Source organism: Notolepis coatsorum, assembly GCF_963971535.1.
Source record: "Notolepis coatsorum genome assembly, chromosome: 13".
NCBI classification, from domain to species: domain Eukaryota; kingdom Metazoa; phylum Chordata; class Actinopteri; order Aulopiformes; family Paralepididae; genus Notolepis; species Notolepis coatsorum.
Window position 1 is genome coordinate 32,573,287 of NC_140177.1, and position 14,199 is coordinate 32,587,485.

At 42.9% G+C, this 14,199-nt stretch overlaps 1 protein-coding gene across 3 annotated transcripts; it reads left to right on the forward strand.

The window, feature by feature from the left end:
• Positions 1-1,218: 1,218 nt before the first annotated feature.
• LOC311238943 (cysteine/serine-rich nuclear protein 1-like) lies at positions 1,219-14,199 on the forward strand. Of its 3 annotated transcripts, none has more exons than XM_084327148.1 (5): positions 1,219-1,313; positions 5,172-5,375; positions 8,618-8,883; positions 10,299-10,601; positions 11,477-14,199. In XM_084327148.1, the coding sequence occupies exons 2-5, from the start codon at positions 5,201-5,203 to the stop codon at positions 12,467-12,469; spliced, it is 1,737 nt and encodes a 578-aa protein (XP_084183274.1). In that variant the 5' UTR covers positions 1,219-1,313; positions 5,172-5,200; the 3' UTR covers positions 12,470-14,199. The 3 variants fall into 3 exon arrangements, with proteins under 3 accessions (XP_084183274.1, XP_084183275.1, XP_084183276.1); XM_084327149.1 differs by lacking the exon at positions 1,219-1,313 and adding an exon at positions 4,811-4,944; XM_084327150.1 differs by lacking the exon at positions 1,219-1,313 and adding an exon at positions 4,829-4,965.

The window sequence follows — 14,199 nt, forward strand, 5'->3', positions numbered from 1 at the left end:
CAGTGAATGGTGCTCTGACTTTATGAGGCCATAACATGTTTGTGTGAGCCCTTACACCCAAATGATGTTTTAATTCTGGTTCAGGCCTTCTAGCAATGCTAGAATATGGCACATTGGTGCATTTTATACAAATACAAATGTATTTTTGTTCCTCACATTCACCCATTCACTCACACATTCACACACCAATGGCGGAGGCAACCATGCAAGGTGCCAACCTGCTCATCAGGAGCAAGTAGGGGCTCACTTGCTCACTTGCTCAAAGACACTTTGACACGCTGCCCGGGAGGAGTGGGAATCGAAGCAGGAACCTTCCGACTATACCAAACAACCGCTCTACCTCCTGAGCCACTGTCGCCCCTACATAACAACATAAGCCTCATTTGGGTGTAAGAGCTCACACAAACACTGTATCGCCTCATAAGTCAGAGCCCAATTTATTGTCTATGGAGCCGCACCAGATATTACCATACATCCCAGTGACATCACTGATTGGAGGGTTCTCTCCCTATAGCTTCAGGAGAGTGATGTGTGTCTGTGTGTGTGTGTGTGTGTGTGTGTGTGTGTGTGTGTGTGTGTGTGTGTGTGTGTGTGTGTGCGTGCGTGCGTGCGTGCATGTGTGTGTGTGTGTGTGTGTGCGTGCGTGCGTGCGTGCATAATACTGTGTGTGCATGTGTGTAATACTGAACTGTCCTGGGGCACAGGAAGGAATTCTTCAAAGGGGTGGCATTTCCCTTTATTTTGTAAACCATATACAGTACAAATCTATAAATAACCCATGTCAGGGAATGGAAGCCTTTCTAAGACAATAAAGGTACAAAATGCTATCTTGACAGTTGACACCCAAATGACTAACCCTGCCCATGTCTGACTGCACTGGGTGGGAGTTTCCTCCCTGTGTCCAGGGAATCTATTACAACATTTACCATTTATGTCTAGAGAGCATTGACACACCTTCGACAGGAAGCCGTGGGCTTGCTGTTGCCGCTCTGTGTGTACAGAATGTGTGTGTGTGTGTGTGTGTGTGTGTGTGTGCGCGTGTGTGTGTGGTGTGTGTGCGCGTGTGCGCGCGTGCGTGCGTGTGCGTCAGACGCAGAGGGGAGTTCTCTTCTGACGTACACGGCTCTCGTATGCGCACTAGTACTCCCGTATAGCCTATTACAGAGAGGGAGAGATGTGTGGATCTACCCGTCGAGCCTCGAACAGGCAAACCCTTTAGGGTCTGGCAACGACAGGGACGGCTGGGACGCACCAGAGAGAACACTGACAATTTCCGATTCAGTTGCCATTATTATGCCGCTGATCCCATTTTGGTAAGTAGCCTAACTATGACACTCATATTACGAACGCATCCAGACAAAGACTTGTGATATTGAGATGCGCCTAATTTGTTTTGGATACTGTTTTCTAAAACTTTATTGTGAAAACCGTGACATAGCCACCCGAGTCGCTTCAAGAATGAGATATAATATACGTTTATTAGAGTTTTTGGTTGAATTGTGTGTGACCAATGTTTTGCTTTATAGTTTGTTGTTGAGTGCGATCCCAGTCGGCTAGAGGGAGAACAATGTTGTCATTGTAGCTGACATGATTACTGTAGTGTCTCCAAGGGTGAAGAGGTCAGCTGCGGAAGTTGAGGTCGCGTTAATGACTGTATGCCAAATAGGAGACGACCCTTGTTCTCGGTTTAACGGCAGATAAAAACAAGATAATAATAATAATAATAATAATAATAATAATAATAATAATAATAATAATAATAATAATAATAATAATAATAATAATAATAATAATAATAATAATAATAATAATAATAATAACAACTAAAATGCAACAACATATATAGCCAACATACATGGTTACTGAATAGAGAGGCCTACTTAGAAATGTAAATGAAAAAGACTAGGTATATAGGCTAGATTTAATTGCATAATACCTGTGTGTGTGTGTGTGTGTGTGTGTGTGTGTGTGTGTGTGTGTGTGTGTGTGTGTGTGTGTGTGTGTGTGTGTGTGTGTGTGTGTGTGTGTGTGTGTGTGTGTGTGTGTGTGTGTGTGTGTGTGTGTGTGTGTGTGTGTGCTGCTTTGAAACTTTGAATTATTTATTTGGTCTTAGTGGCAACTGGCAACACACACATAGCATCTGATTCAGCGAGGAATGAGTGATCCACAAACACATACTCAGTGATTCAGTAAGGAACTAGACTTAATGCTGTTGAAGGCCAATAACAATTGGGTCTATATCCCCAAAACAAGAACAGCGCCACCATGAGGCGAAATTACTCAAAGTTTCACAGGCATTCTTGCTATTGTAGGACAAACTCATTTTGTCAAGTTTGAGGCAAATCGGACAAAGCTTTGACAAGTAGCACATCGCTTCCTGTTTACCGTTTTGTTTTCCCGGAATTCATTTGGATCTATATGGTTTGGCCGGTCAACTGTACATTACATTTTACTGATACATTTAAAGATGTTGGATCCTAAATGCCACACAGCAGGTTTTGTGAGAATAGATAGAGGTGAACAGCTTAGGATGAGTGTGGGGGGGGGGGGGGGGGGGGGGGGGCTATTTTCAAAGGAAAGGTCAAGGGGGTAACAGAATCCAACAGTGTTCTTCCCCTAGAGGTCCTGTATGTTCACAGCAAATTAGAAAACATTTGAATAAGAACTATTTGAGTTATCGCATGCACACAAAGGATCTGCCGTGTCGTGGGTGAATATAATCTACGGTCTACAGTCGAGGTGACTAATAATATCCCTGACACTGTCATTTCAGGGATATAATGAATGATCAACACACACATACTGTCATATGAGTCACTAAGGCTTGAACAAGCCGAAGAGAGGCACACAGCCACTCTTTAAAAGTGTGACTCACCAAGAGTGCCTGTTACAATACTGTATTGCAACATAGGCCGGCAAACATTTCCCTCATACAGGGACAGACACTTGCAGTGAGCGGCTCTTCTTATTCGCTGATGAGTCCAGGAAGCTGTGACACACACTGCTTACTATGACATTCAGAAGTTCCTTTTCTTGCCCTGGCATATGACATTGTGTTTTCATGCCTGGGTTACGAGGGGGCACGGCTCAGAGTCTTTGAGAGTTGTGGTTGTTGTTGTTGTTGTTGTTGTTGTTGTTGTTGTTGTTGTTGATGTTGACGGGCCTTCTGCTCGGCTGCTCCTCGCCTGTGGAATGCCCTCCCTGACTACCTGAGAGCACCACAGAGACCACTGACTCTTTTAAAAGAGGACTAAAAACTTACCTCTTCACCAAAGCTTTTTCTTAGTTTTAACCTTTTATAAATGCCTTTGTGTGTTTTATCCCTTTTTTTGTATGTTTTTATGCTTTGTTTTTATAATTGCCTATGTTTTTAAAGCCTATGTTTTTACCCTGTAGCACTTTGAGATTTGGTTCCAAATGTAAAGTGCACTACAAATTAAATGTATTATTATTATTATTATTATTATTATTATTATTATTATTATTATTATTATTATTATTATTATTATTGTTGTCGTCGTCCCGTGTCCAGCTACCAACCCACCTCCTATAAACAACACATGTCTTGTGTTGGTGGAACTACTTATAGCCCTCGCTCTAGAACACAGGCTCCTCTCATTTCTATTGGCTGTGGCATTTTGATGTTTTCATTGAAAAGCATCTTCATCTTCAGACTCATTTATCAGTGTTACAGTGTGGTTATTGTTGTGTTTGTGAGTCGTGATGATATACAATTTTGTGGTCTAAATTCATTTCTGGGGCTTAAATATTTGAGAATGTTTGATACTGTGTGGCGCCTCCCATGCAGTCTGATATGACGACTGTTCTGTGTGGGAGTGTGTGAGATCATTGGGAATCACAATTGGATTTCGATTCTTGGGGTCAACGATTCGATTTAAAATCGATTCCTGATTTATTGCAATCAACTAGGCGATTTGATAGATTATATTTTAGATGACTATTAACCTTTACAAAGCTTGTGTACACTGTGTGAGCCTTTCCATTTGTATAATCTAGGGTTGAGCAACCAAACGATTTATAGTTCTAAGGTGATGACAAAGTTTAAACTATATTCCATATATTTAAGAACAGGCATCGCTGAGTTTAACCCTGCAAGCATAGTGCTTCTTCTGTGGTATTCTTCATCAGCTACAGTAACACAGGGGGGCAAGTGAGGTTCTTCTTCTGTGATATCCTTCATCAGCTAGCACAGGCAAAGGTTAAAATAGTTGAACCTATTGTTCTAGTGTTTGCCCCTATTGGCTCCCGTCTCCCGAGTTGTCTCTCGACGTACTCAGCCGCTTCTTCTTGCGTTCATAGCCACACACTCTCCCATTATCTGATCACTGAATATTTTAGAGTATTTTGCTCGTGTAGCAATTTCTTCTCCAGGTCCGGATCCAAAAATAGTACAGTAGCAAGTTACACTCCAGAGCTTTCTGTTTGTACAGTTCGTTTCCATGTGTTCTTCAGAATGAGAGAAAAAAAAAGAACTTGAGGAATCATTGGAATGTTAATTACTCAGAGGGGGACATTCCCCCCCCCCCCCCCCCCTGTCTGAAATCTGGAGCTAGTGTTGAGATACAGTGGATTTGTGATACTCATTTGTGTTCCTGTTGATAATGTAGGCTGATAAGAGTAGATCAACATTTAATTAGCCTTAAACAAGCTTATTTCATGAAACCTGCTCGACCGGCAGAGCTACTTTCTCTCCCCGGTTCGCTCTATAGGAGAGACCTGCCCCTTCCAAGTGTCACTGACAAAAGGAGAAGTATCCAGTTACTTCGCGTACTGTGTACATTTGGCCCCCGGGGAGAGAGAGAGCGTGATTTGTTACGACTGCTAAAATGTTACTTTAGTGCAACTTTGACTAAAGGATTAACGTTAACGTCTGATTTGGTGCTCAGGGGACCCTGATGGAAACAAGACAAGCGTCTTTCTCAGGTCTGCATCCCCTTAACAATTGTATGTATTGAGCAGTACTGTATTGTACCCATTTTTTCATTCATTCATTCATTCATTCATTCATTCATTCAAATGAATAGTGCCGGTCCACTTTTGCATTGGCTTTGTTGATAGCTTATGCATTCATGTACAGTCCCTGATCACAGTATCTATCCTTGTATTTATTACTATATTAATGTTCATGTAATTTCTTTTCCTTTTTACAGATTAATTTATTAACCAGCACAGTTGAGCTATGAGTGGGATCCTAAAAAGAAAATTTGCTGAGGTGGACGAGGAGGCGGACGCCTGCTACTCCTCTTCCCCCTCTCCTCCTTCCTCCCTCTCATCCCCCTCTTCCTCGGAATGGGGGTCCGACGGCGAGAGCTACTCCGCCGACAACCGGGACTTTGTGCCGACCAGTTTACCCGGTAGGTTTCCACACTTGCTACCGACTTTCTTTTTCAAATAATGCAAACCTCTCCCTTATCTCGTTCAATGCGTATGAATGTGTTTTTTAGGAGTGTCTCTTATCGCCCGGCGGCAGCTTTGTTATGACTTGCTGATAGGAGAGCCCTGGCCTTAGAGCAATAATGCAGACGACTCGCCATAGGGTTCTGGTCTGCCCGCGTTGCCATCAAAGATCATTTGCCTGGACGACGGGGATGTCGTGGAATCAATTTTAATAACAAGGTCTCTTTTAACTTGCATCAAGTGGTTTTATTCAAATCACTGAACGGTGGACAATATCATAGCATTAGGACTAGCAACGACAAAATACTTTCAAAGAGTGTGGAGTTGCTGTCTTATTTACGGTATTCTCAGGCCATTGTCCTGCAGTTATTGGCCTGTTTTTTTTCTTATCTACATATGCAGTCTGCCAGTGAGTCTCACACAACTGGCTAGTAGAGCAAACAGTGGCCCCAGACGCGGGGTGTAATTTATTTTTTAGACAGAAGAGCAGCAGCTGAAACGAGCTTAGTCAGCTGGTCTCACTTGTTGACTGACCTCTGGAACAAGAGTTCACCCTCAGGCCGGTGTGAAAGTCAGATGATTTGCTGAAACCAAACCGCCAAACTAAACAGTGACTTCATTGGATATTAAAAGAAACTACACCGGAAGAAGGATTCTAAACACGTATGGCTAAAACACTTTGAGACAGCTCCTATAGGTTGCGCTTATTCTTCTCTTCTTTTCTTCTCCCACTTCCTTTGATCTGTGTGGTTGTCCACTGCTGTACTGGCCCAGCTCCTTGGTATTTCCTTTCCACAATGTTCAACCGTTGACCCTTAAGAGGGGTCACAGCTGCCACAGTGAAGCACATGTAGGCTCCCATCTAGTGGCGGCTTGGAGAGTTACAGGGTAGCAAAGCTGGAATCACTGAGTTGGAATATTCTGCAACTCCAAGGGTTCATCAGTGGCCAATTTAAAACATTTATTACAGTGTATGAATGAATAGTTTATTTCAAACAACAATAAAAAAAAATCAAGAAATAACAATGTAAAAAAAAATACAAAGATAATTAGCTGTGAAAATAAAAATAAAGTAAGATAAAATAATAAACAAAACAGTCTCTTGTCTGAAAATGAATAGGAAGAAGCAATTGGCTTATCAGGTCCTACCCCTCATTGCAATAAATCCTTAGCATTTTTTCCCAAACACAGTGTTGAATTGTCTTCCAACAAAATAATTTGCAAACAAAATCAAAAGGTATCTGCTGACTAGATCAGAACAAAAACTGTAACAAATGAAAACAACACATTCATTTCAACATCTCCATTAATGAGAGCTACAACCTCCCTCCTCTTTACTGGACCTTTCTAGAATCACTCTTTTGTATTTCATTGTATGACGTTTTTGCTCAGTTTAATTTCGTCATCTGATCTATTCCAGGGTCACCCCACAAACAGAAATACACATGCTTTTAAGAGTAGTGTGAACCCACAGCTGTTTTAAATAAAGTTTCCCTCTTAAATCGTAGTCCCTCCCTCCCTATCCGAGAACAGTTTTTGAATGTTGCCAGGAAGTAAATAGTTTGTTGCTTTGTACATTATTTGTTCTGTTTTAAAATCAACCAAGTCCATGAATCTCAAAGCATATGACTTTAGAAACAGTGCATTGGTGTGCTCATGATAACAATATCACGATAACACTCAATTCTCTTTTTAAGTGTGCATATTGTTTGTAGGGTGATTCTGTATCTGTTTCCCCAGACCTCCACACAATAATTAATTGTATTCTTATGACATGTTCCTAGTAAAGCACTAGATGGTCACTTCAAAGGTGAATGTGACCCATTTAGTAGAGACCTGTGTCCTGGGACAATATTTTGTGAAAATGCTCCACTCTCCTAAACCTAGACACCAGACAGAGAAATGTTTTTCCTGTCTTGGATATCAAGATTTGGGGGTGCACAATAGACAATGAACGGGTCACAGACTTTGTGGTGCCAAAACATTGTTTGTGGTATCTCTTGGACCCAAATGAGGTTTACATTCCAGTTTGGACCACGTAGCCATACTAGGTTATAAAGCTCATTTGGGTGTACATTTTATGGCTCCATAAAGTTGGTGCCTCATTCATTGTATCTGGAGCAGCCCCTGATTTTACATACAGGTGACATCTTAAAGGTGAGGGTTATACAGGTGACATCTCAAAGGTGAGGGTTATACAGGTGAAAAAGAAAGCAATACGCTTGGACCAGCACTCACAGATTTTGATTATTTAATGGCAGCCTGATTTCAGGCTGCCATTAAATAATCAAAATCTGTGAGTGCTGGTCCAAGCGTATTGCTTTCTTTTTCACCTGTATAACCCTCACCTTTGAGATGTCACCTGTATAACCCTCACCTTTTATACAGGTGAAAAAGAAAGCAATACGCTTGGACCAGCACTCACAGATTTTGATTATTTAATGGCAGCCTGATTTCAGGCTGCCATTAAATAATCAAAATCTGTGAGTGCTGGTCCAAGCGTATTGCTTTCTTTTTCACCTGTATAACCCTCACCTTTGAGATGTCACCTGTATAACCCTCACCTTTGAGTGAGTGCTGGTCCAAGCGTATTGCTTTCTTTTTCTAATATACTCCACGGGATTTCAGCACCCAGTGTTATATTTTGTGAGCGCAGTCTATCTTGACTTATTGAGGGTTATACAGGTGACATCTCAAAGGTGAGGGTTATACAGGTGACATCTCAAAGGTGAGGGTTATCTCTCTTAGGAGAGAGTGCTGCGTGTTCGCAAATATACTAACTGTCACAGGAAATAACACCTGCGGTGTTGTGGAACCGGACTGATCAATTATGGTCATAGACGGATCTTCATGATCAATATAGGTTTAATAATGAAACGCATAGTGCATAGGTTAAATGTGCTTTTGGCTGAGAGGAGTGCTCTTATCTTGGTCAGCTAGGAGAACACTGAGGTGGAGAAGAGGACCCAGCTCTTGTGGATAGAGATGGCTGGGGGTTAGGGGGGTCAGGGGGACAATGTCTCTCTAGGTGTGAGATTCAAGCTATTGTTAGGACAGACAAAGAGATTCCTCCACAACGGATTCTTGAGATGGGTGACATTCCCCTTCAACCATATAACTGATAGAACCTCGACAGATGAACGCACACATGACGCATCATTAATATCGTCGCTGTTCTTCCTTCTCTTTCGTCCCCCAGTTCGGTCCATCCTGAAGAGACGGAAGACGGAAGCAGGTGGTCAGGGCAGCGTGCACTTTGACCTGGTGACGGTGTACTTCTTCCCACGCTGCCAGGGGTTCACCAGCGTGCCCAGCCGGGGGGGCGCCACCCTGGGCATGATGCAGAGGCACAGCGCCCTCCATAGGTACACGCTGGCGGAGCATGCCCTGGAGCGACGACACAGGCACAGGGAGAGGCTTCGGGAGAGACTGAGAGAGGAGAGGCTGGAGACGCTGAGACACAACGTGAGTCCACTGCTTGATTTTTCCCCTTTGCGTCAATCTGATGTCATCAGCGGGCCTCATCCCCAAATACTGGAGAAGCTGTGGTCTCTGTATGGCAATAGTGCTCATACCGTATATATATACATTCATATATTTATATTTACTCAGATTCAGATTCAGATTACTTTATTCACCATATTGCAGTACAAATGGAACGTGATTTGACGATTACAGTGGATGCGTTTCACAATTTAGAACAATACAACAATACATAAATAATTATAAGTAAAGTGCAAGACAGGACAGAACAGTGAGACAACAATAAGACTTTAAAAAGTGCAGTGGTAGGGGACATGGAAACAGTGCAGCATAGTTCAAGTCCAGAGGTCCAGCCCTAGCAGCTTGCCATAGAGGGGGGGAGCAGGGGGACACCTGACTCGTTTACCAGGCGAGCTGCTGAGGGGAAGAAGCTGAGTCTATGGCGGGACTTTAATGTCTTGGGCAGCCGTAGCCGTCTGCCGTGGGGGAGCATGGTGAAGAGGTTGTGACCCGGGTGGGCGGGGTCTGCCATGATCTTCCTCGCCCTCCTCAAGGCCTGCATATATATAATTTTATACCCATATCTGTCTGAATATACCTGCATACAATCCTTCTATATACCTACTTATACACTTGCATATGACACATATAACTCTGTATGATAGCATGTACAATAATGATGTATATACTGTATATATATATATTTATCCTTACCTATCTATCCACATCTGTCTGTACATACCTACATATAATCCTTTTTACATATCTGTAGATACTATATCTATATCTATACATATCCCTACCTACTCTTACTAGTTACGCTGCCGACCAGTATGACTTACTACCATCGTGTCTTTATACCTGTATCACTGTACATATTAATACTACAACTCTGTACATCTGATTAGCACTATACCCAGTATTAGTAATTCATATATTTTATATCCAGTTTAATCACCTGTACATTGTATATTACTATTGCACTTTACTGTTATATTTGTACTCTGGTTGGATGCCAAACGTATTTTCATTTTACTGTACTTGTGCTGCATGATGACAATACATTTTAATCTAATCTAATCTACCAGAGAGCAGAACTGTTAATTATGACATAGCAACAGTTTTATTTTTTATAAAAACGTCTGCGGCAGTCCACTGTGATAATGCAAGGTTATGTACTGCAGAATGGGCTGTGCCCAAAGAAATTATACAATTTGTATGCTTCTTAGGAATTTTCCTGTGACCAATCAAATGATGATTGGAGTAATTGTTTACTATGGTTCTCAAGGGGAAAAAATCTTCAGCTATACTATACTGCATTGACATAGATATGAGTGAACAATGCCTTCGTTTTTTGTCAGGCAAATAAGTTCGTATTTTATTGCCCCCGATTCCAGTTAATTGCCAGCGGCGCCGTTGACCAGAGTGAAGCAGACAGACTGACTGTGGACCAAGTGCCAGATGCGGACGTTGACGTCCACGTTAGCGCTGCAGAGCTGGAGGATGGAAGCTTCCTGCACCCTTACCCCTCCAAACAGAGGCAGGCCTTCCTGCGGGCGGCGGGGGTGAAGCGCATCGACAAGGAGGAGAAAAGACACCTCCACGCCCTGCGCATCGCCAGGGAGGACTGTGGGTGTGACTGTCAGGGCTTCTGTGAGCCAGAGACCTGCGCATGCAGCCTGGCAGGCATCAAGTGCCAGGTAGGAACTTCATACTAACTCTTTTACGCCGCAAGAATAATAGAGAAAGCCTATTTCTACTGGTAATATTCAACATACAAGAGACAGTGACTAATACTCTGTATACGGGTAATACCTTTCTTATATTAAAGGTGCTGTAAGTGGTATTTATTTGTTAAAATAACTGGTCTACATGTTGGATTAATAGCTCTACATTCCAACACTGATATAGAGCGTCTGGTCAGTAACATTATGTTATGAATTGAAAATGGGGGACGAAAGTCTTTCTCTGGTCTGCATCCCCTTAACAATTGTGTGTATTGAGCCGTACTGTATTGTACCCATTCTGCAATCTGTTAATACAAATTTCAATCAATCAATCAATCAATCAATCAATAACATGGGTCTCCCAGTCCCTCCGCTCTGCAGTACACACAAAATACACGTTATCCAATCAGGAGAGAGAACTCCACACTGAAAAATAAACGGTCGGACAAAAATAAGAAATAAAAACTAGTTTCAAGCAAATATGTACTTTAAACAGGTAAAATAATCTGCCAGTGCAGTAAGCAAATGTGGCTTGGCAAGATTTCTTGAAATAAGTGAACAAATATATCTAGGGTTCTCTCTCCTGATTGGATACAGTGGAATGGGATACCAGACAAATAAATGTATGTTTACTGGAGAGCTGAGGGACTGGGAGACAGACCCATGTTACTGACCAAACACTCTATATATCAATGATGGCTGTCAGAATGTACAGCTATTTAACACTCATTTGAACAGAAAGATACCACTTACAGCACCTTTTAATGATCTCATCCCATGTCATCTCATCTTATCTTAGTGTCAATCTTTAACTAACGACTAGGCTTTTGCCGTCTTCCTTTCCGCAGATGGACCGACTCAACTTCCCGTGCGGCTGCTGCACTGAGGACGGCTGTGGCAACACTCAGGGACGCATCGAGTTCAACACCCGCCGCGTGAAGACCCACTACATCCACACCGTCATGAGGCTGGAGCTGGAGAGGAGGCTGCAGGAGGAGACGCCGAGCCAAGCGGAACGAAGAGAGCGTAGAGAGCGTCCGGAGGAGCTCCGGGACGAGGAGGAGGACGGCGACCAGGCGCGGCCAGACGCCCAGGAGAAGGTCTGCCCCTTCGGGTTCGCCATGGAGGAGGAGGGTCTCACCCTACCACCCACCCCCACCTTCCACTTCACCTCGGAGCTGTCTTTGGCGGAAGAGAACAGCTGCAGCAGTTACATGACGGACTCCTCTTGTTATTCCCCTGGCCAGAGCGAAGACTCTGACGCGGGGGGGAGCCCTCAGGGGTCAGAGGTCGACGACGGAGGGTTGGCCAGCGTCCTCAGCCTCTGCGACTCCGAGAGCGAAGACTGCTCCATGGGCAGCGACGGCGGACTGAGGCGCAATGGACAGCCACTGAACCAGTACTCCGGCGGGCCCGGTACTTACGCCACCACCACACAGAGAGACAATATGAGCAGGTCCTCGGTGGCAGATTATCTGGATGAAAACGCGAATCAAGCCATTGACCTGTTCGACGACAGCCCCTTCGAGGAAGTGCCCAACACTCCATCCCCCTCCATCGACTATTCGTCGAGCAGCTACATGGACCTTTCCTCCGACTCGGACCTGGAGTTCTTTGACACGGACTACACGTCCGGTCCGTTGCACAACTCCTTCAAGGGACACAATCACCCGGACAACTTCCGCCACCTCCACCTCCAGTTCAGCGCCTCGCCGTCGTCCCTCCCGCAGTACAGCGAGTCGAGCGCGTGCCTCCTGGAGTCACTGATCGGCTTGTCTGAGCCGAGCCCGGAACTAGCCTATCCCTGTACAGATAACCACCTATTAGAGGCCATTCAGTGACCAATCTTCTGGCAAGGTTTCATAATGTGATAATGAACCCTCAAATGAGCATTAAATGTAGAGGGCACTGTTTTTGTATTTTTATGGAAGTGTGTGTGTGGGGGGGTCAATATACAGAGTATGTTTGATAAAAGATTTTTATTCCGCCTAGATGTTTTATATATTGCCTATAAAGTCTGCCCTTGCTGTGGAAACACAGTTGGGGTGGCTTACTTGAGTCATGACTTGCTGTTCATCTTTCATCCACTTGAATGGTTGATGGTTTCTCACGTGTTATTTAATTTCTCTATCCTCATCAGTGTCATGAGTATTTGTAAAAGAATGAAAACAATGAAATAAAACCACTTTTCTAATTTATTTACTGACTTAATATTTGCTCAACGCATGGTCATTTCATACTGACCACCGTCGGTACTCAGGAGAGCAACTTCAGATTCATTTGAGATAACAAGACTTGCTAAACTTAAAGGTGCACCCATAGGCTTTAAAGGCTTACAAACGCAAAAATCCAGATGTAATTTGTAATGTCAAATGGGGAGTATGCTCACATACAGTCTTGAAGAGTTTGATTTGTAGATGGAAATATGCTTTTTTTTTTTTTTTTGATTTATTAACCTATTGTAAAACATTAAGAAATACAAAATAATAATAAAATAAAAAAAAAACTGGCATGCTCAGCGGCCATGTGGGTCAAATGTTACGTTTGCAAAACGGGGCAAAGAAGAGACTAGCTTACCTGAGGGTATGTGGTCTCCACTCTCCCGGGGAATCTTTCCCCCTCCCAACCGCTAGAGAGACCACATACCCTCAGTAAACTGGTCTCTTTTTGCCTGTTTATGTAAATGTACTAACATTACCAAGGTAAACAAACCTTTTACAGCCACTATATACAGCAAATACAATACAAAATGTATAATATCTATTGTTTAGTCAGTAAATAGATCAAGAACATGTTGCCATTCCATTTAAAAAAAAAAAATTATTAATAATTCTTTTTATATATTTTGGTGGTGGGCTACCCGTTTGTTCATGTGTGGTGGTATGGATCATGGATTATGGATTATGGATTGGGCCTTTAAACTTAATTTCACTCCATACGGAGACCGAAACTTTAAAACGTGGTTTAGACAAAGATTTTTCATGATTTTTCCATGTTCCCCGTTTAGACCGTAATGATCTCAAGGCAGGTGGTTCCAGAGCCATGGATGGACATCAAAGCTCATTCACCCAACAGCAGCATGTACTGTACGTCTGTGATGCTAGTGAATGTATAGAATGAAGACAGTTAAAACAAAATTTTACAATTGCAGGTAATATTATAACAGCTCTATTCTGCATAATATGTAATAAAAATACATGGATTTTGTAATGAGAAGTGGCCGTATAGTCCTACCTATATTTAAAATAAAACCAGCTGGGCGCTCAAGTAGCACACCACGTACTGCGCTGCGTCGCAACATGGCCGTCCCGGGTTCGACTCCCGGACCTGGTGACCTTTGCCCAATGTCTTCCCCCCGTCTATCTCCCATTCTTCCTCTCTCTCTCTACCGGACTGCCTGGTAGTAAAAAAAACAATAAAAATCTACCAAAAACATAATAAAGATTTTAAAAAAAGAAAGAAAAAAAAACAGCTGAACACCCAACAGTATGATTACAAAGGTTGAACAAGAGATATTGAGCCCACTTTTTATGTGTCACTGTACCTTGAAGCTAATTATTTTGGCTTTTAT

Excerpts from the sequence above, each read along its gene's own strand:
- LOC311238943 (XM_084327148.1), top strand. The coding sequence starts at position 5,201 with ATGAGTGGGATCCTAAAAAGAAAATTTGCTGAGGTGGACGAGGAGGCG. Across the intron at positions 5,376-8,617 it reads TGTGCCGACCAGTTTACCCG|TTCGGTCCATCCTGAAGAGA; the intron begins GTAGGTTTCCAC and ends TTCGTCCCCCAG. Across the intron at positions 8,884-10,298 it reads TGGAGACGCTGAGACACAAC|TTAATTGCCAGCGGCGCCGT; the intron begins GTGAGTCCACTG and ends CCCCGATTCCAG.